This window comes from Bactrocera oleae, chromosome 6 (assembly GCF_042242935.1).
Source record: "Bactrocera oleae isolate idBacOlea1 chromosome 6, idBacOlea1, whole genome shotgun sequence".
Classification (NCBI taxonomy): Eukaryota; Metazoa; Arthropoda; class Insecta; order Diptera; family Tephritidae; genus Bactrocera; species Bactrocera oleae.
Genome location: NC_091540.1, coordinates 9,381,011 through 9,407,576, shown reverse-complemented (window position 1 = coordinate 9,407,576; position 26,566 = coordinate 9,381,011). Strand labels below are relative to the sequence as shown.

Sequence of the window (26,566 nt, the reverse complement as noted above, 5' to 3'; positions counted from 1 at the left end):
AATAGCTCGAACACGCCGGCGCAATCAACAAGGCAATGAGCAGCCCGAGAGTAACAATGCCGTGTACCTTCTTTTTATTTGTCTGAGGAACGTCGCGCTACTAGGTTGCTTTGGCGCGCGTCTGCCGTATGCATTTTGGAATACTTCGTTAAAATCAAAATAACCAAAGAAGCCGCTGATCAGTTGGAAAAAATCGCTTTAGTTAAAGAAAAGAAAAAATACTTTAATCACGGAGTTGTCAAAGCGATCATGACAACTGAAAGTGGTGCAGTAAACAACGCGGCGCCTGCGACGGTAGCGAATGCAAATGAAGAGTCCGCTAAAGTTGGCGATGACTGCACGTTGGATGGCATTCTGGTGCGTATCGGACAATTCGGGCGCTTTCAACTCTTCAACTATGTGTTACTGTGCATACCGATGATCTTCAATGCGTTCTTCTCCATTTCGTATGTGTTTACGGCGAGTACTGTGGTGCACAGGTGGGTGAAAACTATTTCGGTGCGTTACATAAAAAACCACAATAATTATAATAATAAAACTTGACAATAAATCTGTGTGTGTAGATGTAACGTGACGCAGTGTGATAGCGCTTGGAGCGCCTATGATGAACCATGGCTCAACTACACCATACCCATGAAGGGATCCAGCTATGATCAGTGCACACGCTATGTGACTAACGGTAATTCGGCACGTATAACCACGAATTACTACGCAAACCCCGCGAGCAAGTTCTGCGCACCGGAATATTTCAATCAAAGTGTTACCGAGAAATGTGAAAACGATTTCAAATTTCGCGATACTGAATATACAATATCGAATGAGGTAACAACGTTAGACAAGGCATTCTATAGATTTTTTTTTCTACAGTTTTTAGTGATTTCAGTTTTCCATTTTCTGTTCGAGTATATGGATGCTGACCATGGTTGGTACGGTAAATAATATTGGACAGTTTGTGGGCATACCGGTGGGTGGATTTTTCGCAGATCGGTAAGTAACACTTTTAAGGATTTTAAGGCTGCAACAAATATGTGGACTCATTAAGTTCAACGCGCCTTTCAGTAACAGCTGGTGTCAGAAGCTTGATTGTGTGTTGCAGTCGAGCACATTTCGTAACTCTTAAAATATTTTTCTGATTTTCGTCGATAATAAGCTATAAATACGTTATGGATATGCGATAAGACTAGCGGTGCAATGATTACCAATTTTTCAAAAAAGTTAAAACATATAAAAATTAACTACACAGACACGAATTTACATGAAAATAATTTTGATAACGATTTAATCTATATTTTTTTCTTTGTATTGCTTTTAGTTTTGGGCGTCGCACAATGCTCGCCTTCGGCGGTTTCTTCAGCGGCATTATGGGCATACTGCGCTCAATATCCACAAACTACTACATGTTCATAGCATTCGAATTCATCGATATGGCTGTTGGTAGTACGCTCTTTCCCACGGCATTTCTTCTAGCCATCGAATTAGTGGGACCCAAACGACGCGTGGCCGCCGCTACCATCATAACGATTTTCTATTCGCTGGGCGAGGCGCTTTTGGGCATTTTAGCGCAACGCTTCCAGAATTGGCGTGATTTATTGCGCGTGCTCTACACGCCGGCGCTCTTACTGATACTCTTTCTTTTCGTGCTGCCGGAGAGTGTACGCTGGCTGCTGAGTCAGGGTAGAGAGGAGGATGCTACACGCTTGCTCAAACGTGCCGCACGCATAAATAAACGTGAAATACCAGAGAATGATTTGAAGGCACTGGTAGCGGAAAATCAGGCAAAGCTAGGGCAGGCACAAGAAAGCCACTATCCGATAGTGAAAGCTTTGAAGCTATTTCGTTGGCGTATCTTGAATTGTTGCTTCTGCTGGTTCACGCACACTTTGGTTGCATTGGGCTTGAGTCTTACCTCAGTCACGCTGGGCGGTAACAAGTACACAAATTTCCAATTGAATGGCTTGGTACAAGTGCCTGGCTTAATTTTACCGCTACTGATTATGGATCGCCTTGGGCGGCGCTATTCGCTGTGCGGCTCTATGCTGGTATGTGCGCTTTGTATGGGCATTACTGCGCTGGTGGGAGGAAGTATGCTTGTATAAATGTGTAAATCAGTTCTTTCGAAGTTCATAGTATGTTTTTCCTTTATATGCTTTTAGATCATGAGATTACCGAGTTGGTGCTGTTTTTAATTGGGAAATTTGCGATTACATGTAGTTTTCAGATTTTATACTTTTTTACTTCGGAAATATTCCCTACAAATGTACGCAACAGTTTACTGTCATTTTGCTCTATGGTTGGACGCATCGGATCGATGTTGGCCCCACAAGCACCGCTTTTGGTAAGAATTGAACTTACGAGTAGATTTTTGTGTATCTCATATGTATTATTATTGTAATTCAACTGTTTTCAGGCCAATTACTATGAGTATGCGCCGCAAATACTCTTTGCTAGCTTTGCCTTAATTAGCGGTACATTAACTCTGCTCTTCCCTGAAACGACTGATAAAGTCTTACCAACAACGTTACAAGATGCCGAACAATTGAATGATAAAAAGCGTAAAAATAAGGCAAATATTGTTGAATGAGTTAGATTGCAGATGGAGTGAAGTTTTTGCGAGTATATATGTATAAACAAATGTAATTTGTGCATTTTGCTAAAATATTCTATATTTAATAGATTTGTGTACATACATATACATATGTATGTATACTTAATTTAAATGTGTGTTTATGTATGTTTTTGTATGTATAGAAATCTGTTAAGAGGTCAGGTTAAAAAACTTGTTTGGAAATTATATGCAGCATTTATGGTCAGCAGTAATATACAATAATATAATAGTAAATAAAATTGTTTCAGTTAATCATTTTATGGTGTCACTTTGTAAATACAATATAAGACAAATATATTTAATGTATAATACATGTTGTTGTACATTATAAGGACTTACCTAGAGTTCTTGGTACAGAATTACGCATCGATATTGTAATATAATGAATATGGTAGGTTTTTATAAATTTCATTGATAATTTAGTTAAATGTTATTGCTTCTTGCTACATCTGATAGATCGCTTAATTGCATATTATTTTTTTGATATTTGGATATACTTAATTTATTATAATTGCTTGTTTTGTGTTCCAATATACTTTATATATCCTATATACTTTATATATGTATTTTTTGTTTCAATATTGATATTATTTGTATTGGGTATGCATGAAAATGCGAAGTTATTGTAATTTAAATATGAGTTCAACTCAATTTATCACACTGTACGTTTTAAGACAATTTGAAAATTTTCGGTAACTACATAGTCATCCTTAAAAATTACCAGCAAATTTAATTCAAACTCTAAGAAAGAGAAAATCAATTTAAATTAGAAACTTTAAGTGATTTGTTAACTCAGCAAAGTTACCAATTTTAAAGTTCTTTGTAATCAATGTTGGACAAGTGAACAGGCGTGGTAGAATCATATAGATAGGTATTTCGAGTTTCGGACAAACATTTCCGTCTGCTATTTGTATGGTTTGAATTTCTGTTGCATCTTTCGAATATCCTTCTGTGCAGCCACATGTCTCCACACGCAGTAATTGCATTTCAATTGACTTTATAGCTACTTCAGTGTGCTGTACTGTTAACTGAAAATTTAAAAAAATATATATATTCGTATTACATTATAAATATTTGCATATAAACACACACCTGTCCAGTCAACGGCCGTGTTACACAACATTCGGTCTGATCTAGTTTACCTGTTATTAGAAATCGTGGTATATTTATACGTTCCTTTGCAGACTTTTGTAATGTTTCTGGACTTATACTGAAATTCACCTCAGTCGATGTAAGCGTTTTGGTATCTACTGCAACGGGTTTATTTTGTATGCAAAATTGCTGAATTTTCTGTAGAGATTTTGCCAAAAAGCTACGCTTTACGTCACAACGTAGCTGGTAGTTAATGTTGATAAATACACCATGATATGTTTCATAAAGCACTCGCGGTTCTTTGTTACATACTAATGGGAGCTCGAAATGGAACTCGGAGTTTCCTGCCGCCAATTTACCCGGCGCAGCTAATTCGAGTGTTGTGTTGAATAGTGTTATTGGTTTCACAGAATTGTAGAATGCATCAAAAACGCCAACGTTTTTTGTACTTAGCTGTAGATTTACTATACCTTCTAGTGTAAGTTGGATGCCTTCGTGTTTAGCTTCCGTGGTGCAATTGAAATGCACGCAACCCTTTAGTAGTTCCTGAAAGTTTTTAAATTCAATACACTGATATTTTTAAACTAAAATTTGTATTTTTTAATTACTTACACCTTCATAATATATTTTATTTTCCTTATTTAAACGTATTTCAAAATTAATTGAACTCATTGTGGCAGTTTATCAGGAAACAAAGTTTACGCAAAATGAATACAACAGCTGTTTTTATGAAAGTTTGCATTGTTTACATTGTCACTCAAACTGTTTAAATAGTGCATGATTGCAGAATTCGTAAATTGCATATACTTTAAAACTTTTCGGAAGAAATAATTAAATAAAGCATATTTTTTTAATCTCTTCCAGTATTTTGTTTAATAAAATTAAAGTTAAATACAGCCGCATTTATTTTTCTAATCATAACAAGAAATTCAGTCGATAGATAATTTCGATTTCTTGATTACTTGCACACATACCAAAAATCGCCACATATCGATTTCTCAATAATCTGGGAATGGCCTTTGATTTTTTGTTATTTTTTCAATAGTTGGAGCAAAGTGCTTTTCTTTTAATCCAGTTTCAGATTAGATTAAGAGTTTTAAAATCGAATAACTGCGTTACAAACACAGTTATTATGGAGAATTTAAAAAAGATATTAAAATCATACGAAAAATGGGTGGCTGCGAACCCTGAAACCGTCTGCGACGTTGAGACTACCACAAAATGGATATCTTATTTCATTGCTGGCAAGTTTATTTTCAATTGCATATAATTTCATAGTATAATAGTGCATTTCTAGGACGTATTTCGGATTCAAACGTGGTTTCCGAGCTCGTGTATACATTATCCAATATACTGGTACTGTATAATGATCGTATAATCGACAGATCGCAACAAAGCAGATTGATATCCGATTTGCAACCTGTGAACCTAGAAGCAAGTACTAGTGCCTTTGCGCAAAGTTACAACAAAAAGGCAAAGTATATTTACCGACTAAAGGTCATGTTGACCACATTAGAGTATTGTGAAGTTTTCATTGAAATATCAGCAAAACGCATTTTTGGAAGTAAAGGCAAATGGTTGTTCATTGCTTTGGTGCAATTCGCCAAAGCGGCAGGCCGTTTCTACATACTAAAACATTCGACACAGAAAATCATCACAACACCTACACTCCCCGCACTTAATCGGCGTGCAATTATAAAGAAACAAAAGAATGCGCTGAAAAATGGTATAATAATCGAAGAGTCCTCAGAAAAAAATGGAAAATTGAACTCAAATGTATTTGGCGAAAGCACTACTACATTCCAATTGAAACGTTCGGGACGCGTGATACGTAAAGTGGAAGGTGCGCCGCCACTACAGTACCGCGACTTCAAATTAGCAGAGGAACAACAATTAGAAAATGGTAGCAATTCGGTGAATTTCCGTTTGGTACAAGCAGAATATCTGTATATAGCCAAGCCGTTAATACACTTAGCCACAATGGGTTTGTTTGGTGAGAAACGTTGGAAACAATATGTAGTTTCACTGACATTGGATTTGGTTAGCATACGTATGTATCACCAGCATCGTCAACAAATGAGCAAAGAACAGAAGTTGGAGCTATCACGTCGTTGCATCAACTTACTATTATATTTGGTGCGTTCACCATTTTATGAACGTATAACACAATCACGCTTAGATCGAATGCTAGGTTTTGTGGCCGACAATGTACCGCTGATCAAAATGATTGCAGGACCATTACGTGAATATTTACCCTACTGGCAGGGTACTTATTATTACTTATGGTCAACGTAAAATATATATACCATATATTATATTTTCGATTTATGTTTTACAAACCTAGTATTGACTTAGAATGCATATATTTTATTTAAACGTGGAGAATATTGAGGTAGGGAACGAGCATAAATGCTATTATGTAGTAATTAAGCAATAAAGCAAACACTTTTGTAAAAGCAACATGTATGTTTTACATTATTCAAACATATGTCTGTAGTATGAGTGTCCAGGTAAAAGTAAAATGAACAAGTTATCTTAAGTTTGCCACGAAGTTTGTAACACCAAGAAGGAAATGTCGGAACCCTATAATATATGTTCGTAAAAAAAATATATACATAAATGATCAGCATGACGAGTGTTGTCGATTTAGCCATGTACCACTGTATATACGCGACCTAGTCTCTGTTTTTGAGATATCGATATCGATGAAATTTTGCACATGCCCTTTTCTCACCAAAAAGCTTTTCATTTGTTGTTGTTGTTGTAGCGGCAGAATTCTGCCGAGTTGACAGTCCTTGGCCGGAATACACCCGGGTCCGTTCCGGTTACGAAGACCCGACTGTCGTGGGACGGGCTTTGCCGCTTTTCATTTGTCGGAACCTACTGGTATCGGACCACTATAGCTTATAGCTACTATACAAACTGAACGATCAAAAACATTGTAAGGAAAACGTCTTTATTCGACAAGATATCTTCAAGAAATTTAGCATGGTTTTTTGGCTAAAACAACGGTACAATCTATGAAATTTTTTTTAAATCGGACCATATAGCATATAGCTGACATACAAACTTAACGATCAAAATCAACTTCTTGTTGTAATCTTTTCTATTTGTAAAGTTTATTATAGCTTCGGTGCAACGGAAGATTACGTTGTTCCTGTTTTACTGTCAGCCAGTCTTTCAATTAATATCAATAATATTTTATAATGAATTAAATTATTAACATTACGCACTTGCGCGTTGCCGTTGAAGCCACAGTAACATGCCTCAAATAGTTCCGGCTATGTAGACCAGTCTTTCTGCAGAATACTAAAGATTTTCTTCATGCTCTGATATTGAAATAAAATACAATTTTTTTGTTTGGATTTTACTTTTGTTGCAAAATTATATGCTTGTATTTCTCTTATAGGTCTTTTTTCCAGCATAGGCTTCTTTCCATTCTTATAAACTTTCCTTTTTATATTCGGTCTACTGCAGTTAAGTATTTGATTACAACTAGAACATTATTTTATTACTCAAAAAAAAAACAACTTAAATCTACCCAACTATTGTTCTATTTTTTGTTAGAATGATTATTATGTTTGCCTGACTCGAACTGACTGTGTAAATCTTTTGGTATAAACCTGCCGCCAACTATAATGCATGTATGTAATTTGTACATCTTTAACGATAAATTTTTATCTAAGATTATTTAGATTTTAATATTAACAGTTTTTAAAATTAACAGTAAGTTTTTGTTTTATATTAAGCTCTCAAGGATTCTCTTTGTTTTGTTGGTAAAATCGTTTGTTTTGCCCACATAGTAGAATTTCTTTAATGGTAATTGTATATTCAAATGATATAAGTGATGGTTTTAAAAAAAAATGTCTGGACTGTAGCTTACAAGCTATACATACATATATGATTATTTAGAAAAATTGTATTTAACGAAAAATGATAAATCTGGATCTTATGCTCGTAGTTAACTAGAATGGTTAATTAATGACTAATACGATATATAAATTGTAAAAGCAATAGTATTGTTAAACACATTCACACTCAAATATCAGTTAAGAAATAGTGAATGGCAAAGTTTTTATTAAAATTTTAAATTGAATCCCGGACCCATAGCCAGTTGACGTTGATCAATGCCTGCATTTAGTACGAAACCAGTATTCGCAGCAGTTTTCTTATTACCTGTTATAATGCCCGATATTACTTTGCTATTGCTATTGGCAACACCAGCCGCATTGCTACCACCACTACTGCCCACAAGTATTTCGTCTCGACCCAACTGTTTAAACTGCGAACCGCCAGAGGGTGGTTTGGGCGAAGAGGCGAGAGCTTTGCGAGCACCCAATTCACTTTTCGCCGGCCATGTAGGAAACATAGATGGATCGATGGGCAGAGGCAGCTCATTGAAGTAGCTGTGTTTAAGCGCCGTTTCAGCGGTCAGTCTTTTCTTGGGATCATATGTGAGAAGACCCTGTAGCAAGTCAATGCCTAAGTCGGTGGTTTTGTCGGCGAAACGCTTACGTAAATTTGAAACAGGATAGTCGGCGAATTGGGAATTCTGGCTTAACATATTCTTAACAATTGGCAAATCTTTATAACCGGGCCAAATTCGTTCGTTTGGTGTGCCGAGCTCCTGCGGAAAGAAATACGTAATATCACAAAGGGCGTTGAAATACTTAAGCATATACTTTTAATGTATTGTCTTACCTTGAAAATTTTGTTTAGTTCATCCGTCTCCGTTTTACCAGGAAATAGTGGCCCCATTTGTAGAAATTCGCCAAAAATGCAACCCACCGACCAGACGTCTATGGGCGTTGAATATTCCAGTGTGCCGAGCAATAACTCCGGTGCTCGGTACCATAGTGTAACCACCAATGAAGTGTAATTTTTCAATGGTGAACCATATTCTCGAGCAAGACCGAAATCGCCTACTTTCAGCACACCCTTGTGCGAGAGCAACAAATTAGAGGTCTTTAAATCGCGATGTAATATCCAATTATCATGTAAATGACCGACCGCACGCAATAATTGCTGCGCCAGACATTTTACTTCGCCGGGAAGGAAGAATTGTTTACGCGCCTTCATCGTCTCCATCAACGATTTCAGGTCATGTTCCACATAATCCATAACAATGAAAATTTTATCCATATTGGAACCGACAACTATTTCGCGAACCGTTACTATGTTTGGGTGTTGGCCTTTTAGTAAGGTGTTGATTTCGCGTAACGATGTTATGGGAAAGCCTTCTTTTTCCTTCTCCATTTTTAAACGCTTTAAAGCAACTATCTCGTTGGTACGTTTATCCTTGGCGCGGTATACCACACCGTATGTGCCTTCCTCAATACGATTGAGACATTGGAATTCTTCAACAGAGCGACAACCCTGTATGCCCGGAAAATAGTCTGGCAGTGGTGCACCTTTGTCATCGCGTGCTGGCGAGTCGTCTCGGCTGCCACCTTCCACACGACGCCTGCTATCAGCAGCAGCTTCTGCCTCTGATTTATGCGCCGACTTCATGTCACGCTCTTCTGAACGTGAGCGTGAACGTGTTCGTGACTTTGAACGCGAGCGCGAAACTGATGATCGGGAACGTGAGCGCGAGCGTGAGGACACTGATCGTGAATCGAAATGCGAATCTGAACGAGAGCGTGTACGAGAACGTGATCGTGAATTTGTTGTGCGGTGTTGCGAAGAGTCACGTGAACCTGAATTCGAACGCGAACGTGTGCTCTTTCTGCGGGGTGAGTGCGAACGAGAGCGTGAAACTGAACGTGAGTGTGAGATTGAATGGGCGGAATGAGAACGCGAACGTGATAGACGTTGATCGCCATCGTCATCATCGTTTTCTATATGCTTTTTGCCTTTCTTTTTCTTGTGCTTTTTTGCGCGATGTTGACGCCGTGGTGATTTCGAAAGCTCGCCAATAGAAAGTGGGCTTTCGGGCAGATCTATGTCATCGTCATCTTCCTCATCATCATCATCGTCGTCAGTATTGTCGTCATCAGCAACACCATTGTTACGCGCTCTATGGTTATGATGCCTTTTACTGCTTTTCCTCTTTTCTGTTTTGCTATGTTTATGATGTCGTTTTGCGTGCCGCCTCTCAGCATCGTCCACTTCAGAATGACTTTCGCTGTCACTTTCACTATCACCACTGCCACTGTCCGTTTCCATATCCTCGCTATTATCCTCGTCTACTTCATCATCTTCGTCATCGCTGTCTAACGCCTCGCCCTCTTCCTCTTCGTCACTACGCTGCTTTGAAGCTGTCGTTTTCTTTGATCGTTTAACTTTTACAATAACCTCGGCCATTTCATTCTGTTTCTTACGTTTCATAACGTTTAGTCCAGCCGTAACAGACGCTGCTACAGCGCTTGGACTAAGCGCATTACGCGCTCGACGTCGTGCTTCCAATTCTTCACGCGCTTTTTCTTTGCGTTTTTCCTTCTCACGTTCCACAGCTAGTATTTTTTCTCGTCGTGACAATACCTCCGGATCATCAGGCGTTTTTCGCTTTTCTATGCGCTCTACGCGTTCCGCCGATACAATCGTCTCCACTTGCAACACTTCACGCTCTTTGTTGCGCCGTTTATGTTTGCGTCGTTGACGATGCGCTTCTCCCTCTTCTGTGGCTGCACCCTCCATCTCAGCCAACTCCGGACTGTCGAGCACCTCAATTACGGATTCTCTCATCTTTTCACGTTTCTGTCGATAGCGTTCATTGCGTTCACCATCGCTATACCTTTTCCGCTGCACTGTGGTCGTCGTCTCATAACTTTCGGTTAGCTCGATTACATCGCCACCACTGCCTTTTACATATTTATGCCGTTTACTTAGCAGCCTTGAACGTAAATCCTGTTCGATACTTTCCGAATCGTTTTGCGGGTCGTAGTTATACTTGCGTCGCTCACGTTGCACCTCATAGTTGACATCATTGTACTCAATATGCGAATGCTTGCCACCACCACCACCACCACCGTATTGTTGCTGTTGTTGGTGGCGATTGTTATAATAGTCCAGACCGCCATGATGGTATCCCCCGCCACCGGAACCGCGTTCATAGTAATCTGGTCTTTGACGTTGCATATGTGAGTGCTGATATTGTTGATGATACACAGCTGTTCCGCCGCCTCCACCACTATTTCGTCGCACCTCATTGTTGTGTGGTTCATATTGCTTTGCATAACGGCGTTCGCTATTTGACATTATATCTCTGTTAATAACGTCATCACGCTCATAACCGCTGCCTCGTTGGTGATAACGTAACATCTCTTCACGCTCTTCGCCGCCTCGACGGTGGTCTCGAGCTCGCTCCATATCGCCTGGACGTGGACCTCCTCCACGATCGTTGCGCATGTCACGCTCTCGACCATGTGGTTCCCGTGTGTCATAATCGCGTGGATCGCGTTCCCTTTCGCTGCGGTCACGGCCACTTCCACGTTCTCGCTCGCCGCGATGTTTCTTCTCTTTGGAATGTTTTTTCTCTTTGGACGACTTATCTTTGCGTCTCGAGCCTGTGGAGTCACGCGTGTGCAGCACGTTCGCTTGTGGTGGTTTAATGTCCAAAGAATCCGCATCTTCCTCACCGCTAATTAATTTTAATTATGATGAAAATATGAAATAAAATCGGTAAAACTTGGGAAGAGAATAGATATTTGTGTGTTGCTTCATTGTGATAATTCATTTTTTTTTTTTTTTATCATAATTATAACTATAAAATTAGGGCGTTAAATTTTGCAAAGTAATAAAAAAAAATTATGTATGCATGTGAGTAATGAAAATTTTAGTGATATTTGTTAGTTAAATATATTGATGTTTGCCACCGCTGACGAACGCTTCCTGCCATCGCCTTTGCCATTTGACATATGCATTCAATTCATGTTCACTGCTTTGCGGCCTGGTTAGTGTACATACCGTTCCAGTTTTGGTCGGAGTCCAGTGTGCAAATTCAAAAAGAATATGTTTGGCGCTTGCAATGGCCAGTCGAAACACATTAACTCAATTTTTTTTTTTTTTTTTGGTTTCTTTTTCGTTGTTCTTTTAAGATAATAGTTTGTAAATCTAGTATTTTTTAACTTACATCCATAAAAAATCAAGGAAAATTTTCTAACGCCTCGATGTCAATTTACTTTTATGGCTTGGTCTGCTTGAGATTGTTTTAAGGAGCTTCCTATATTTTCGGGGAGCAGATCAAAGTAAAAATATTCAAGATCAAAGTGTAGTAATGATTTCTTTAGAAAAATTGAAGTTTGTGCTTAATTCTATGTTATTACTACATAAATGCTTAGAACGAAATATTTCTTTTAAAAATTAATAAAACAAGAAAAAGCGTTAACTGCGGCTGCACCGACGCTATAATACCCTTTTTATAGCATAAAAGGGTATAAAAAAGATATTTATCTCGATTGCGACCGGTCAGTCTGTAGGGCAGCTATATGTGATAGTGGTCCGATATCGGCGATTTCGACAAACGAGCTGCATCTTGGTGGAAATCGAACATGTGCAAAATTTCCGATCGATATCATAAAAACTGAGAGACTAGTTAGCGTATATACAAACAGACGGACAGGCTAAAACGACTGTTCATGGTATAATGACATGTTTGACTACTAATTAAGGTGTGTTTCATAGATGTATATATGTATATGAAGCATAGAAGGATTACATAAAGACGACGAAATGTCATTTTAACATTTAGATGCTGATTTTCATTTCGTTAGTTTTTTTATTTGAATGCAGATGCGTGATTCTTAACCAAATTTCGAGTATTTACATATAAAACAATGCATCGAAATTTCCATGTAGTGTTGTTATTGTGCAAGCGAGACACAAGGTCGAGCGTTTTAAATGTTGTAATAGAAAATATGTACCTGAAAGCCGGCCATTACTACAAGAGATATGGTACATTGCAAAGAAGTGATGAAAAAAGCAATAAGTGTTAAGAGTAATGCCTAATTTATTTTTTCTAAGCTTAGACGATTGTTCTTTGAACATTGCGAATACTTCTCCGTTCTTGTCATCCGCTGTCTGAGTTACAGTGGATTGAGAAATATGTATGTATATACAAAAAAAAAAATAATGTAAGCTATTGTAATAGTAATTTAGTAACGGTTTTAGAGCAATTATACATTGATTGGTTAGTGGTTTAAGTTGGTTTTAAAATTTAAGTAAAACATTTTTCTAACAAATACTAAACCACATGTGATAAAATTGTGCAATGTTCCAAATAATTATAGCAATTTTTTGTTACTTTTTATATGAACTAAAATAAAATTCTATTTATTTAGAATTCGAAATCAATCGGCCATTTGTTAACACATATACAAGTATACTCTAAAAAATTTGCACTTTATTCCTAAAATGTTAGATTTAAAGCAATAAGAAACATGAAACGCACCTCAAATAGTGTCCGCGTTAGATTTCATAGACGAGTATAGTTGTAACACATACACATTTTTTCAACATTTCGATAGCTATGGCATCCACTTAATTTAAGTAAAATCATTAATTAAAGAGCATATAGTTATTTTTGGACATATGTATGTACATATGGGGCTTTTTATGCGCAACTATTGTTTTGCATAATTGACGCTTTCTTCATACGTTTTTATAATAAGTAGTTTTGGTATACTTACACAAGCAAGTCATCTGTCCTTAAAAATAGAGTAACATACATAAGTACGTTGATCGTATTAAATATTTCTACTTAATATGAAGTACTCACTCACACTCACCTTGAGTTTTTTTATTTTTATTTACCTTGCGAAGCCCATTAAACAATTCAGTCAAGCTAAGTGTCCAAGGCACACAAAAAGTAAATCGACATCAGCAGCTAATACCTAAGAACTTAATTTAAGTTTGGAAGATAAATTGAAAGTAGAAATATTTCTTTTGTTGTATAGAGAAAAGAAATAAATACTGAAAAATGTTGCGTTAAATGTAAATAGACTTTTTAACAAAAAATAAATTTACCAAACCAACAAGTCTGTTGTCCAGCTCAAATTTGTCGTACTTTACATATTTTTGTTGTGCAGTGCGAGAGCGCAAAGTGAGAGGAGTTGTACGACTCGTAGCCAGAGTAACAATAGTACTATCTGCCTATTCGTTTGTCACACCCACCTGCATGGACGTCAACAACATATCTAGTAGTAGAATTTACTCCACTCAACTAGTGGGTTTTTTCAGCATTTGCGTATTACAAGCAGGCGGTCAGCTGGCTAAACACAGTATGTTACATTGTTGATAATAATATATTTATATATATATATATATATATTTATATTTCTTCTCGCCAAACTCCCGGCTTAACAGGCAATATAAATGTGATAAAGTGGACTTTCTTCCTGTTACAGTCATTTCAACATCATCATTTGAGCGTTATTGCATTAACGACGATCATGCGCGCGCACCCTCGTTGTCTGGACGAAATACGAAGTAACGCGTAGAGTATATGTATATCATTCACATTTCGTTTCGACTAATGTGCACCAAACTTTTTCAATTGGTTTTGCACCAAGATACGCGAAATTAAGAGTTCATGTTAACTTTATTTATGATTTTTTTTTCTTTGGTATTTTGGGTGTAATTTATTTTTACATTTTTGTTTATATTTTATATTATTGTTTTTTGATTTAATGTGAATAGATGGTGGCCATCGCGCGCATCGTTCTTTGGACATGTACACACTTTTTGGCCTATTTGCAATGAAAAAACTTGAGTAAATTAAAAAGTACTTAATAAAGTGGTATTATGTTTAGACCTAATGGGTTGGAGAGTGGATACTTGGTAATTACTTGGGATTAATGATTTTGATTAGGAAAGGCACAAGGTATGCTGAAAAAGTGGGTAAGTTTATGAATGGGAGTTGTTAGGGTAGGGTTGTGATGGTATTTTTCGTATATAAAAATATTACAAAATTAAGCAATTATATAATAATTTTATTCATGTAACAATTTTGAATTGCATAGCTCAAATCTATGTTTATTATTAATAGTGGTACCATAATTACTTAATTTTGTAATGAAAGCTGCGCCATGATATACACAATTCTTTTAATTACAAATGCAAAATTTGTATACGTGCTTTTACACTTTCAATAATTTCCTAAAATTCACAATTCAACAATCTTCAAAACGTAATGCGTAAATATTATTCCATGGAAATTTGTTTTCAGTGCCCTTCAACCCATAGATTCTACATGTATGACTGTGACTAAAGACACGAGTTATACACACAATGTGATTCCCCTTCTACTCTCCCCACAAGAAATAATACATTGAGTGGGCAAACAATTTTCCATGGTTTTTCAAGACATAAAATACACACCTTAATCCAAAATTATCATTGCCAGGACTTTGTAATTGCCCGTCTTCACTGCCAGACATAACGCAAAATCTGGTAAATTATCAAATAAATGTGATCAGCAAAATTATGTTTGCTGAAGTCTGTCGTTCTTTTGTCTCGGATTTGGTTCGTCCTTCACACGACAAATAAGCCAAACAGCTAACTTATTTTGATCTGCGGTATATTTCACAAAATTTAGCCGATTTACAACCGAATATTTATAAAATCGATGAAATACACACAGTGAAGATGTTTGCAATTATTTTGGTGCAAATAGATTTTATATATTAAGTAATATTTTAGTTTTCACAGCATTACTAAAATTACACTCTGCACCAATTTAGAAAATATTCTGGAGAAAAACTAGCAAAACGTTTGTCAACGTCGTGTGAAGAGAAGAAAGAAAAAATGGCGTATTTCCAATGAGACCAAGTTGTTTGACGGGAATTTCAGTGCTACCACTACGACGTAAAGAATCAGCATGTAAAACATCTGACTGTCAAAATGTTGATTATTGAAAAATTATTGAAACAAATGTATGCGTTTATGAAGTTCACAAATATAATGCAATTTAGTGATATTTGAATAAAATAAAATGTTTCGACATATTATAACTACTACGAATCGACAAACCTGCATAGCCAATGTTGTCTTACGTTTACAGCATTTTTCTTCACAACCTAATACACCTCAAGAAAGTACGAGAAGTGGAACCTTGGACCGTATAAAGGAAGAATTAACTGCAGATAAGGAGAGACTGCAATGGCGAAAACGAATAGGGGAAAGACCCGGTGATTGGAATAGTAAACTAAAAGTTTTCGACAATTCAGAACAAACTTCTGATTATATAATTATGATGCAAACACCAATTAATCTGAGCCCAAGCGCGTTAAAGGAATGGTGGCGCAAACGAAATGAACGTGTTGAAAAACATATGCAAAAGTATGTGCAGGAGCGACATGAAATACTAGGACCCGAACTAGCGGCTGCACATTTCATTTTATATCGCGGTGGTGCAGTTAAATTCTTACACGAACGTAGCTGGATGCGAGCAAACGACGATGGCGAATTCAATTTGCCAAACAAATACCATCCGGGCTTCAAAATCGAGGGGCTTCGATGTGATAACATGACTCTATATTACGAAGGAATAGAGAATTTATGTACTTTACAGGAAATGAAATTTCTGTCATTTCATAATGTACACACATTTGATGATTGGTGTTTAGATCGAGTGTCTAGTTCTGGTTATCCAAAATTGGAAGTTTTAGATATTTCAAATACAAGTTGCACGGTAAATGGCCTTTCGTGTTTATATCGCTTACCAACTTTGAAACTGTTAATTGTTAACGACCCTAAAGAAACTTTGGAGTTTGAATTGGCATACTCCATGTTACAAGAAGTTATACCAAATTTAAAAATTGTTGACGCGGCATCAATACATAATTTATAACCAAAAGTAATGTTATTTTAAAATTGAATATTAAAAATTACATATAAAAACTAACAACATTTTCAATTTGTTTTTTATCGCTTTAATATACCCTAGTCTTTTGATGGTTTGGTTTTCATATATTCGGACTTGATATCTGCACGCTCTTCCACTGGGGGTAAGTAGGGCGCAATTCCTTTTGCTCGACGGTCAGTACGTACTTTATTCTGAAAAAAGTTTGCAATATATTGTATTTACGTTTTTTAGACTTTTGCTTGATAAATACCCAAAAATCCTTGCAGTTATTATAGTTGGCAAAATATACTTCACATTTATCCCTATCGTAGTTGTATTTATTAAGGCACTTAAAAGACAGTTCCTGTTCACGCAAGCAAGGGTTGTCACGTTCGGCATTTGGATTTCGCGGCATTTTAAGGTATTATAGTTATTAAAATGCCAGAAGTTATATAAATTTAAGCATATTTTTTCGTAAGCGTAGTGTATTCAATGTTTAGAAAGAGTTAAGAAGGGAACAAGAAAATTGCGAATGTCAGAATAATAAACAGAATGTAAGGCGGCGAAATGTTATTTTGAACAATGTTGTAATATCATTTCTAAAACAATATATAAGAAAAAACTCAACCCAATAGATTTTTCTACTGATATGCTATAAATAAATAATATTTAGACAAATATTTTTAGCTAATTTATACTTGGCATCATTTTCAATAAGCAAAATATTATCGTTTTCAAACTGCTAACGAAAATTTAACTACTATCCTTCCGTACATTTATTACAACACTGTTCATGATTCAATTATATAATAATGCTAGAAACAGTTACCGACGCAAACCCGTAAGCCGAATCAACGAAAAACTGATACGACCTATCTTATGAGAGCGCAATGTTAATGAACACTCACCATATTTGAAATATTCTTAAGCTAACTCAAAATCACAGTCGAATACAATTATTTATAAATAGATAGACTATTTGAATAGTTGGATTTTAGTTTTGATATTTTAAATTACGAAAAATTATAACTGAAAAGCTAGAAGCAACATTGCTCAGATGTGAATACAAGAGAACAACTGATTTCTACGTTGCCACCACGGGCATAACTATCGATATATGTCGTTTGAAACCAAGGGGGGCGGCCCGTCGGTGACTAACTGAAGCATAAGACACATGCTTATTTCCCCAAAAGCTAGCGTTTTATCTCTGCTAGCGTATTCCACGGATGGTTTGAAAACACGTACGGTGTGTTAAAAGTAGTGATAAGATATCAGTTGTTCTCTTTCAAAATTTCCGAGTTCACCAATTTTATTTATTTACAATTTTTCAGAAACTAAAGTTCTATCGTATGGTATACGTTGGTGTTATTACTGAACGTTTCGTGTGACAAGCGGCACGCATTGCGCAACTCAAAGCAAAAATCAACAGTGATAACTGGATGGTGTGATAATCGGTGGTGATTGTATGGAAATTGTGAAAGTACACGTAAATAATAAAGGTTGAAAGGAAATCATCAAACATTAATATCATAATATAAAAAAATATGAAGAAACGAATGGGTGGTTCGGACGGCAACAGTTCGGCCGATGAAAGTGGCGCTGAATCTCAAAGTGCAGCCAACAGCAATGATGCCTACGAAAAATCATCGAAACCACGTAATTCCACGTCCATTTCAAAAGATAAAGAACTGGACGAATACGCTGAGACGTTTGTGATTGTAAATGAACGGCCGGTGGACGATATTTCGCTTGATTTCTTTTATAAACCGCATACAATAACTCTATTTGCAATATCTGTACTATGTATGATGTTCTTGGCCTATGTCAGGTGAGTGCGAAAACATATGAAACTATAAATATAGTAGATATTTAAACAATGCTTGCAAGTGGCTGAAACAAAAACATGTGCGCAACTGTTATATCCTTTCATTAAAACAGCGTATAACTTACTACCTTATGGACCTATACCAGAAATTCTAATTCCATCAATTGTTGCTATTATACTGTGATGACATTTTTTTTGTTGTTGTCCTTAATAAGCAAATCTTGAATGCATTTTGACGTTGCATAAGTTTGTATTTATTTTTTTTTACCGCTCCCTGCTCATAACACATTAGTTGGTGGTCCCAAATAAGTTGTACATTGCACCAAAAATGTATGTTTTCACATATACCTTGACTTATTGCCTTTTACTGCCTGTCAGCAAGGTGAATGTGTTTCTACATACATATATATACACCCTTCCTTCAATAACACAAAACTGTTTAGCTATTCAAGGCACAACAAAACGTGCTTCCGAAAAAGTAATCAAAATTAAAAGAGAAAAAACTGAAGTAAATTTTTTGAAATGTCTATTAAATTATTAGCCGGTAAATTTTGACTTACATTAATTCTAAACCGCAACAATTGATGGTGGCAATTAAAGTTTTGTTACAACCTGAAGGAAGCAAGAAGGAATATAAAGTGATCCAAAAAATGCATTTGTAATGTCAAAAAATTCGCTATTGCAAAGTGTGGCGAAATCAATACAGGATATGCAACAACAATTTAAAGGACAATTTTACAATCTATCAAACAAGTTCCCTCCCTATCAGTCCAAATGGATGCGTAAGTTTCGAAAAATTCATTATTTCCATAGGAAATCCATTAGAGCGATTCGATAGCATAACACTTGATAAATGTTGAATTGTTTGTGCCATTTCTGTAAACACCATGAAGCCGATGACAATTTCGTAATCTTGCTAAAACTAATAGTTAGATGTATTGATTAAACAAAAACGTGCCGTTATAATTTGCATGCTGATTGTGAATCGAATGACAACTTTTCTTTGTTCAATTTGGGTGTTGAAAAAACAATTTAATAAATGCATGCGCAAAAATAATAGCTTTGTTTTCCTTCTTCTCAATTGAAATCTTTGCCAAATATCACGTCTCTCTTTTTGTGAATATTTTTTACTTTCATGGGTCACACGTGCCATCATGTCAGTTCGACAATTCGAAGTACGTTTGAATTTTCATCAATGAAAGATTTAAAAATTCGTATCGAATGGTAGATTGTGAAATTGATAAATATGTGTAAAACTAATATAGATGTATTTTGTTTTTGGTATATGTTTTTTTAAAGTAATTTTTTTTAACTGTAATTTTAAAAATCATACATACATATACATATGTATTTGGTATTATTATTTTATTTTGATTTTGTGGGACGATACGATATATTATACATATGTATGTATATATTAAGCATCAGTTTATCTGTTACTATACACAGAAATACAAGACTAAAAAAATGTATTCACGAACTCTCGTAGGTCATAAATTTGACTTTTTTGGATTGGTTGCTAACCTCCAAAACAAAACACTATTACTAATCTCAAAAATGTTCTATTTAAACAGTCGTCATCACAAAACAAGCAAAGCAAACAAACAGATGCGGATCTTCTCACAACAAATAGCGCCTGTCACACGTTCAATATTTATTGTGATATTTGAATCGTGATCCATACTGATGATTAATGGATCGCGAGTGAATGCTATATGTTCAATAATTATTACGTCAGTATTTATTCGAAATAAATCGAGCTTTTGAAACAAATATGTATGTTAAAAAATAGTTTGGCTTTATTAAATTTGTTTTGTCCGGTTTTTTTATGAAAAGTTGATGAAAAAAATTCCACAAAATCATTGGCTCAAAAAAATACTACCTACCATGGCGAAGAATTCACCGAATCTTTGAAAAACATGCATTTTTTTATACATAAAAATAAGTATATAATACAATTTTAATAAAAATCGGACAAAAAAATAAACAATTTATTGAAGCAAAACTGTTCTTCAACATATTTGTTTCAAAAACTCAATTTATTTCAAATAAATAAAATATCGACATGATAATTAACGTGTAGCATTCACTCGCGATCCAACAAACATCAGTATGGATCACGATTCAAATATCACAATAAATATTGAACGTGTGACAGGCGCCAATGAGTCTCAGTAATTCGCATCTACGCGCTTTTTAACGTTTGCCATTTGTGAATAATGTATTTATCTAATGTAATAGTAATTTTTGTATGTACGCTTTATTTGGCTCGATGCCAATATTTAATTACAGTAGATATTGTAATACATACATAATTTTTTAACATTGCTATAATTATAAATATATATTTATATACGTATGTATAATCACACGTGAGCGAAGTTTTTGAAACTGTATACAACTTATGTATGTAGATATGTAGATACTAAAATAGACTTCCTCATCGGATGAGTTTTTTTAGGTGCTTCCGCCCAGCAACTATATTCTACAATTGAAATTATTGTAGTATTATTAAAATATATTAAAATTATCGTTAAATAGCAGTAGGAGCACGTTATGAAAAATAATGGTTTTATTTTCATCAATAGCTTTTTAAAATAGTAATTCCCAATAAATAAATTCTAAAGCCAGATTTATGCTACTGACAGTAAAAAGATAAAATAATCAAAATTGACACAGCTATCAGTGGTATCATTATATTGAGGGTGATATTTAACTTATATTCTATGAAATGACTATTTTAAACACATTTGTTTAAATTATATTTGAAACCTAAATTGTAAAATATAATTTTATATAATTTTTTTCTCTTTGTTTCACATGATTTAATCCTTTGTTGAACATACAACTTCATAACTCTAAAAACAACAAATATTTAATTGATTTTATGTGTCCGCATATTAGTTCAAATGTCATATCAACTGATAACAGCAAACTGTTGTAATCGTTAAGGGGTTATTACATGGGTTTTGTAACTTAAAATAAAGTGATTTTCAGATAGTTTTTTTTTTTTTTTTGAAGCTACAATATTAGTATTTTTTTTTCTTGTTACACGTATGTGTATATAATGTCAGCATCATTTACAAAAACTTTTATAAAAAAATATTGTAAATTCAGCCGTTGACAGTAACTAACGTCAGCGTCAAAGAAGTGTACTCACGTTAGTCACTGTAATTGAAGTAATTTTTATCTGAAATCAAAAAACCAAAAGTTTTTTTAGTAGTTGAGCATAGCTACTGCTGGAACGAAGGATTTTAAGAAAACTTGGAATTTTTTTTTGCATTTTTCGCAAATTATATGCACTTTTGCACTAAATTTGGTCACGTATTACCATCTCAACTAAATTGTAATTGATAAAATCAGTAGTCAAACATGTTTAAAAGATGCATGCAAAATTTCACGCGGATCGGTTCATATATATATATTTGACAATTTGGCTCACATCGGCTTGAAATTTTCGGAAAATATTCTTAATGAGTTTTACAATTGAATAAATAAAAAAAATCGATTTTTTTTTGTAAGTTGCAAGACCAATGTAACCCCTTAACCACGAAAATCCGTCTCCGTTTCTCCGGCTCACATTTATAATCCGTTTAGCTTTAGCTGACTATTCCGGATTCCGAGTTAAGCGTCCCGACCTTCCCATGCTTAGAAATTAAAAAAAAAGAATGAATTGTTTAATTATTATATGTCGCGATTTTTAGTGAATTATAATAAGGAAAAAATCGATGACTAAAAAAACCGTGCCGGATTTTGCCGGGAAAAATATGGTCACCTAAGTTTTGCCACATTATTCACATACGAACAACAAATAAACCCAACTACTCTCTAAATTTTACTAGTCTCATTGTATTATATTTTATTTAAATTTCGCTAATATAATGCAAATTTTTAATATATACATAATTTTCAGAAATGAAACAAATATTGAGGATAACATTTGGGCTGGTATCTTGTGTGCGGTGTTTTTCTTCTTAATCATCTCATTATTGGCATTCCCAAACGGTCCATTCACCCGTCCACATCCGGCAGTATGGCGTATTATATTCGGCTGTTCGGTGTTATATCTGCTAATGCTGCAGTTTTTCATGTTTCAAAATTACAAGACGATCATGAATATATTCTATTGGCTGGATCCGAAATTGAAAGACTTTCACATCAACATGGAAAAGGTTAGTGCGCCATGTAACAGCAAATAGCAAATAAACATGATTTCTTTTTTGTTTTTTTTTTTTAGGAATATGGTGCCAATTGCTCAGATCTTAGCTTTGATCGCATTTACAGCACAATCGACGTATTCGCATGGGGGCATTTTCTCGGCTGGGCCTTTAAGGCTGTGCTCATACGTCACGCTGGCATTTTGTGGGCCATCTCCGTCATGTGGGAGATTACAGAAGTCACTTTCGCGCATTTGCTGCCGAATTTCGTTGAGTGTTGGTGGGATGCGCTCATTTTGGATGTGCTCATTTGCAATGGCCTAGGCATTTGGGTGGGTTTGAGAATTTGCAAAGCACTTGAAATGCGCGAATATAAATGGGCGAGCATTAAGGATATCTCATCGACTACGGGTAAAATTAAGCGTGTTGTATTGCAATTCACACCAGAAAGTTTCACATCGATACGATGGCTGGATCCCAAGTCGACAGCGATGCGTTTTGCGGCTGTGTGTCAGCTGGTTATATTTTGGCAGGTATTTTCACACATTTCTTTCGGAGTTCGAATTTATAGTAAAAGTTTACAACAAAATTTAATAGGTGACTGAACTGAATACATTCTTCCTTAAGCATATTTTTGAAATGCCACCAGATCATTATCTTGTCGTTGGACGTCTGGTATTCATTGGTCTCTTCGTAGCGCCCTCAGTGAGGTAAGCAAACATTGCTATTTTATACAAATCTCTTTGTATTTTTTAACATTTTGTATTTTTGTTTATTTTTATAGACAATACTACACTTATGTGACGGACACGCGTTGCAAACGTGTTGGTACCCAATGTTGGGTGTATGGCGCTATTATGGTCTCAGAAGCAATACTTTGCCTAAAGAATGGCAAAGAACTCTTCGAACGTACTCAAGGCATTAATATTGTCTTGTGGCTAATTACACAAGTTATCTTATCCGTGGCCTTTGTTTACGGTTGCATGTTGTGGCATGTAAGTTTGATCTGTTGCGCTTACTAACTTTCACACATAAATTAACTATTTATTCTTTACGCTTTAGCGTGCTCAAGACAAGTATAATAAGTCAACAGAATCACCGAGCAAAAAGGGCAATGCACAAAATGCCAATAATTCGCCGAAGCACGAACAAAAAGGTGAGCTATTTAGTATGAAAATTACTTTGCTATTTTGACTCGGCAATATTTAGCGCCTGATTTTTTTGCAATGTTTAAAACTTCAAACTGCTTCGATGGTTTTTGTTAATTTTTTTTTGAGATATTGCATTACGCCTATAAATTATTTTTATAATTGTTGCTAATATACTCCGTTTATGTCATTTAAAAGTTTCGTTTGAACTACACTGTTTTTTTTGTTTAAAGATTTGAGTTTTTGTGTGTAATTTTGTACAGTTAATAATTTATTATTGCTCCATTGCACATCACTCCTTCCTCTACTAATACTATATGTATTTTGGTGTATGTTAACATTTAAACTTTTCTCTTACTCACCAATTCGCTGCTTATTTGTGTCTACGTACAGACCACAACCAATTTTTGCACCTATTAAAGTTCACCTTACATCTACTACGTGCGCGAAGTCTTGATGAAGACTTAGACGATATTAAAATAAAAATTGTATAATCATAATTAATTAAATGACAAATTTGTGGAGTTATCTTGCTCTACATTTAAATGCTTTTTACGTCCGAATTTCGTTTTGCTTATTTTTGCTAACGACTTTGCTACTTTAGTATTTATTCAAAGTGTATTTGATACTTGTATATGTATGGAGAACTACAAATTAGTGTCTAAGCATAAATTATTTGTATTCTCTTTATATATTTTAATATAATTTAGCTTTGTGCAGCCTTTTTTGATTTATTTTAATTTTATCTTATTTTCTTCTATTTTATAGGCAAGAAATCACCAAAAAAATCTCCAAAACGCAACATACAGAAAATTGAATAAAACTTAAAAGTCAAACCTAAACAGAAACAAACACTTAAATATAAAAAGAAACACCAAAAACAAATTAGTTAATAGCTTAGTAAATAAAACATGAAAGCCTAATTGATTACAAAAATATTACTAGAAGAAATTATGAAAACAGATCAAAATACAAAAACCATAATTTTTGAGTTATTTTTTATTATATTTCCAAAATGGAAAGCAATAATATACAATGCACGCAAATGAATGTATGTATGTACTGATAAAAGTAAGTTTAAGTCACCTAAAACCAAAATGACAAAAAGAAACTATATCAAAGTCTTTATTGACACAATAAATGAAAAAAAAATCGAAAAAATGTAAAATAAAAATTAATTTAAATGTAAGGCAACACGCATATATATATATATATATATATATATATCTACATATATACACAATAAAAAATTTAAAAAAAATATATATATTGTTCAGTAAATTAAAGATTGAAGGGGCACTTGAAAATGCTTAAAAGTTTAAGATATTCTAAAAAAACATATAAATATCTTTATATATAAATATAAAAAAATATACAAAATAAGTGGGAAAAACAAATATTTTGTAAATTAAAGTTTGAAGGGCTTGATAATTATAAGAAAAAAAAGCGATCTTAAAAAATTTGTAAATTTAAGTTATGTAAATATTTATTTTCAAATAAACTGCATAACACATGTTTCATACACAGCTTGCATTGTTGTAATGTAAGAGGTGTAAACATTTTTTAAAAAACAAACCAACGTTAAAAGCAAATACGCTTTCAAATCGCAAACAACTATACTCAAACGCAAATGCGCTTTAAAAAGACAAACAAATTAATTTAAGACAGGGTTTAAATATAAACTTCTAAATACAATACAATATGTATAAATATAGCAATTAGAAGCTGGCTTTGTCAATATTTAAGCGCAGCATGTAAATTGTAATTAAGGATTTTTAGTAATGTTATAAAAATGAGTACGCTGAAGCTGTTTGGTCGAAGAGGATATTTTTAGGATATTTTTGCATAAGTAAATTACTATTGGGGTTAAAAATAATAAATTTACATGCTCAATTGATTATTAAATCTTTATTTTGTATTTATTTTTTTAATATAATTTTTTTTTATTTTTTATTATTGTTATTAATATTATATCTTGCAGCATGTTGCTGCAAAGTATAAAAGTTTTGTGCACCTAACGGTTGTTTGCATCAACCAAAACTAATCGAGTTTGATATAGGTTTATATATATATAAATGATCAGAATGAAGCGACGAGTTGAAATTCGGATGACTGTCTGTCCCTCCGTCCTTCTGTACTTGTACTTGAATAAAAATTGATATGTCTTGATGAAGCCGTAAGACGGTTGGTATTGCAGATGGGCGTAATCAGACCACTGCCACGCCTACAAAACGCCATTAATCGCAAACCAGTAAATTGTCATAACTAAGCTCCAGAATAAGTTACATGACTGTTATTTGGTATAACGAATTACATTACATTAGGGAGGAGCATGTGCAGTTAAATTTTTTTTAAATGGGCTTGCATCCCGCAATCTAATTGGTTTAATGTGCATATTTTCTAAATAATAACCAAATTCACTCAAGACAAATATTTTTAGCACTCCTACCGGCTGTGTAAATATGGGTGAAATCGTGTGATAACGCCGCCAACTACCCATATAACAGTTTTGATTAAAACTACTAAAAGTGCGATAACTCATTAAATAAATCAGTCAGAGACCTTTAATTTTACATACAGAATGGTACAATTAAGCTTTACAGGAGCCAAAACATAAGTTGGCGAGGGACGTGGCACTGCCCATCTTTAGCGAAAAACCCATATCTCGGGATCTGCTCGAGCGATTTCAACCATGTATGTTCGGTATGTAACATTCCTCTATGCAACAGTGCGAAATCGGATTACAACCACGCCTACTTCCCGTAAAACAGAATTTCAAATTCCAACTGATTCTCTCACTTTTAATAATTACATATGCCAAAAATGGGTTCAATCGGGTCAATACTTTCCTTAGCCCCCATATATCTAATGTAAAGATTTTTGAACTTCCGGGGACTTTATATCGCATATATCAGCCAATATGTGAGTTATCTCAATGAAAATTAGAGTACGTAT

General features: G+C 34.8%; 7 protein-coding genes across 13 annotated transcripts; 4 read left to right on the top strand and 3 right to left on the bottom strand.

Moving 5' to 3' along the window:
* Positions 1 to 14: 14 nt before the first annotated feature.
* On the top strand, positions 15 to 2,964 carry LOC106614877 (solute carrier family 22 member 3). The gene is made up of 6 exons (XM_014230805.3): positions 15 to 479; positions 564 to 822; positions 884 to 987; positions 1,313 to 2,082; positions 2,154 to 2,335; positions 2,408 to 2,964. Exons 1-6 carry the CDS (start codon positions 250 to 252, stop codon positions 2,579 to 2,581), a joined length of 1,719 nt encoding a protein of 572 aa, XP_014086280.3. The 5' UTR covers positions 15 to 249; the 3' UTR covers positions 2,582 to 2,964.
* An 8-nt stretch (positions 2,965 to 2,972) lies between these two features.
* On the bottom strand, positions 2,973 to 4,450 carry LOC138855596 (vacuolar protein sorting-associated protein 26C). Its single transcript, XM_014230807.3, has 4 exons — positions 4,310 to 4,450; positions 3,698 to 4,243; positions 3,411 to 3,633; positions 2,973 to 3,346 (listed from the first exon to the last, which is right to left on the bottom strand). The coding sequence occupies exons 1-4, from the start codon at positions 4,367 to 4,369 to the stop codon at positions 3,261 to 3,263; spliced, it is 915 nt and encodes a 304-aa protein (XP_014086282.2). The 5' UTR covers positions 4,370 to 4,450; the 3' UTR covers positions 2,973 to 3,260.
* A 248-nt stretch (positions 4,451 to 4,698) lies between these two features.
* Pex16 (peroxin 16) lies at positions 4,699 to 6,157 on the top strand. Its single transcript, XM_014230818.3, has 2 exons — positions 4,699 to 4,941; positions 4,995 to 6,157. The coding sequence occupies exons 1-2, from the start codon at positions 4,830 to 4,832 to the stop codon at positions 5,990 to 5,992; spliced, it is 1,110 nt and encodes a 369-aa protein (XP_014086293.1). The 5' UTR covers positions 4,699 to 4,829; the 3' UTR covers positions 5,993 to 6,157.
* A 1,071-nt stretch (positions 6,158 to 7,228) lies between these two features.
* On the bottom strand, positions 7,229 to 15,407 carry Pitslre (cyclin dependent kinase 11B pitslre). Of its 5 annotated transcripts, XM_036360915.2 has the most exons (4): positions 15,277 to 15,407; positions 15,017 to 15,208; positions 8,399 to 11,279; positions 7,229 to 8,324 (listed from the first exon to the last, which is right to left on the bottom strand). In XM_036360915.2, exons 2-4 carry the CDS (start codon positions 15,073 to 15,075, stop codon positions 7,776 to 7,778), a joined length of 3,489 nt encoding a protein of 1,162 aa, XP_036216808.2. In that variant the 5' UTR covers positions 15,076 to 15,208; positions 15,277 to 15,407; the 3' UTR covers positions 7,229 to 7,775. The 5 variants fall into 5 exon arrangements, with proteins under 5 accessions (XP_036216808.2, XP_069967046.1, XP_069967047.1 ...); XM_070110945.1 differs by having other exon boundaries at positions 15,017 to 15,407; XM_070110946.1 differs by lacking the exons at positions 15,017 to 15,208; positions 15,277 to 15,407 and adding an exon at positions 13,664 to 14,231.
* A 91-nt stretch (positions 15,408 to 15,498) lies between these two features.
* On the top strand, positions 15,499 to 16,544 carry LOC106614897 (distal membrane-arm assembly complex protein 2). Its single transcript, XM_014230836.3, has one exon. It carries the CDS (start codon positions 15,630 to 15,632, stop codon positions 16,485 to 16,487), a length of 858 nt encoding a protein of 285 aa, XP_014086311.2. The 5' UTR covers positions 15,499 to 15,629; the 3' UTR covers positions 16,488 to 16,544.
* On the bottom strand, positions 16,478 to 17,002 carry LOC106614898 (coiled-coil-helix-coiled-coil-helix domain-containing protein 7). Its single transcript, XM_014230837.3, has 2 exons — positions 16,753 to 17,002; positions 16,478 to 16,693 (listed from the first exon to the last, which is right to left on the bottom strand). The coding sequence occupies exons 1-2, from the start codon at positions 16,894 to 16,896 to the stop codon at positions 16,580 to 16,582; spliced, it is 258 nt and encodes an 85-aa protein (XP_014086312.2). The 5' UTR covers positions 16,897 to 17,002; the 3' UTR covers positions 16,478 to 16,579.
* A 627-nt stretch (positions 17,003 to 17,629) lies between these two features.
* Positions 17,630 to 25,516, top strand: Pss (phosphatidylserine synthase 1 homolog l(3)77CDf). 3 transcript variants are annotated; one of them, XM_014230808.3, is made up of 8 exons: positions 17,630 to 17,727; positions 17,813 to 18,309; positions 22,220 to 22,478; positions 22,544 to 22,996; positions 23,061 to 23,173; positions 23,248 to 23,458; positions 23,526 to 23,619; positions 24,380 to 25,516. In XM_014230808.3, exons 2-8 carry the CDS (start codon positions 18,026 to 18,028, stop codon positions 24,430 to 24,432), a joined length of 1,467 nt encoding a protein of 488 aa, XP_014086283.1. In that variant the 5' UTR covers positions 17,630 to 17,727; positions 17,813 to 18,025; the 3' UTR covers positions 24,433 to 25,516. The 3 variants fall into 3 exon arrangements, with proteins under 3 accessions (XP_014086283.1, XP_069967588.1, XP_014086284.1); XM_070111487.1 differs by lacking the exon at positions 17,630 to 17,727 and having other exon boundaries at positions 17,775 to 18,309; XM_014230809.3 differs by lacking the exons at positions 17,630 to 17,727; positions 17,813 to 18,309 and adding an exon at positions 18,764 to 19,088.
* The last annotated feature ends 1,050 nt before the right edge of the window (positions 25,517 to 26,566 follow it).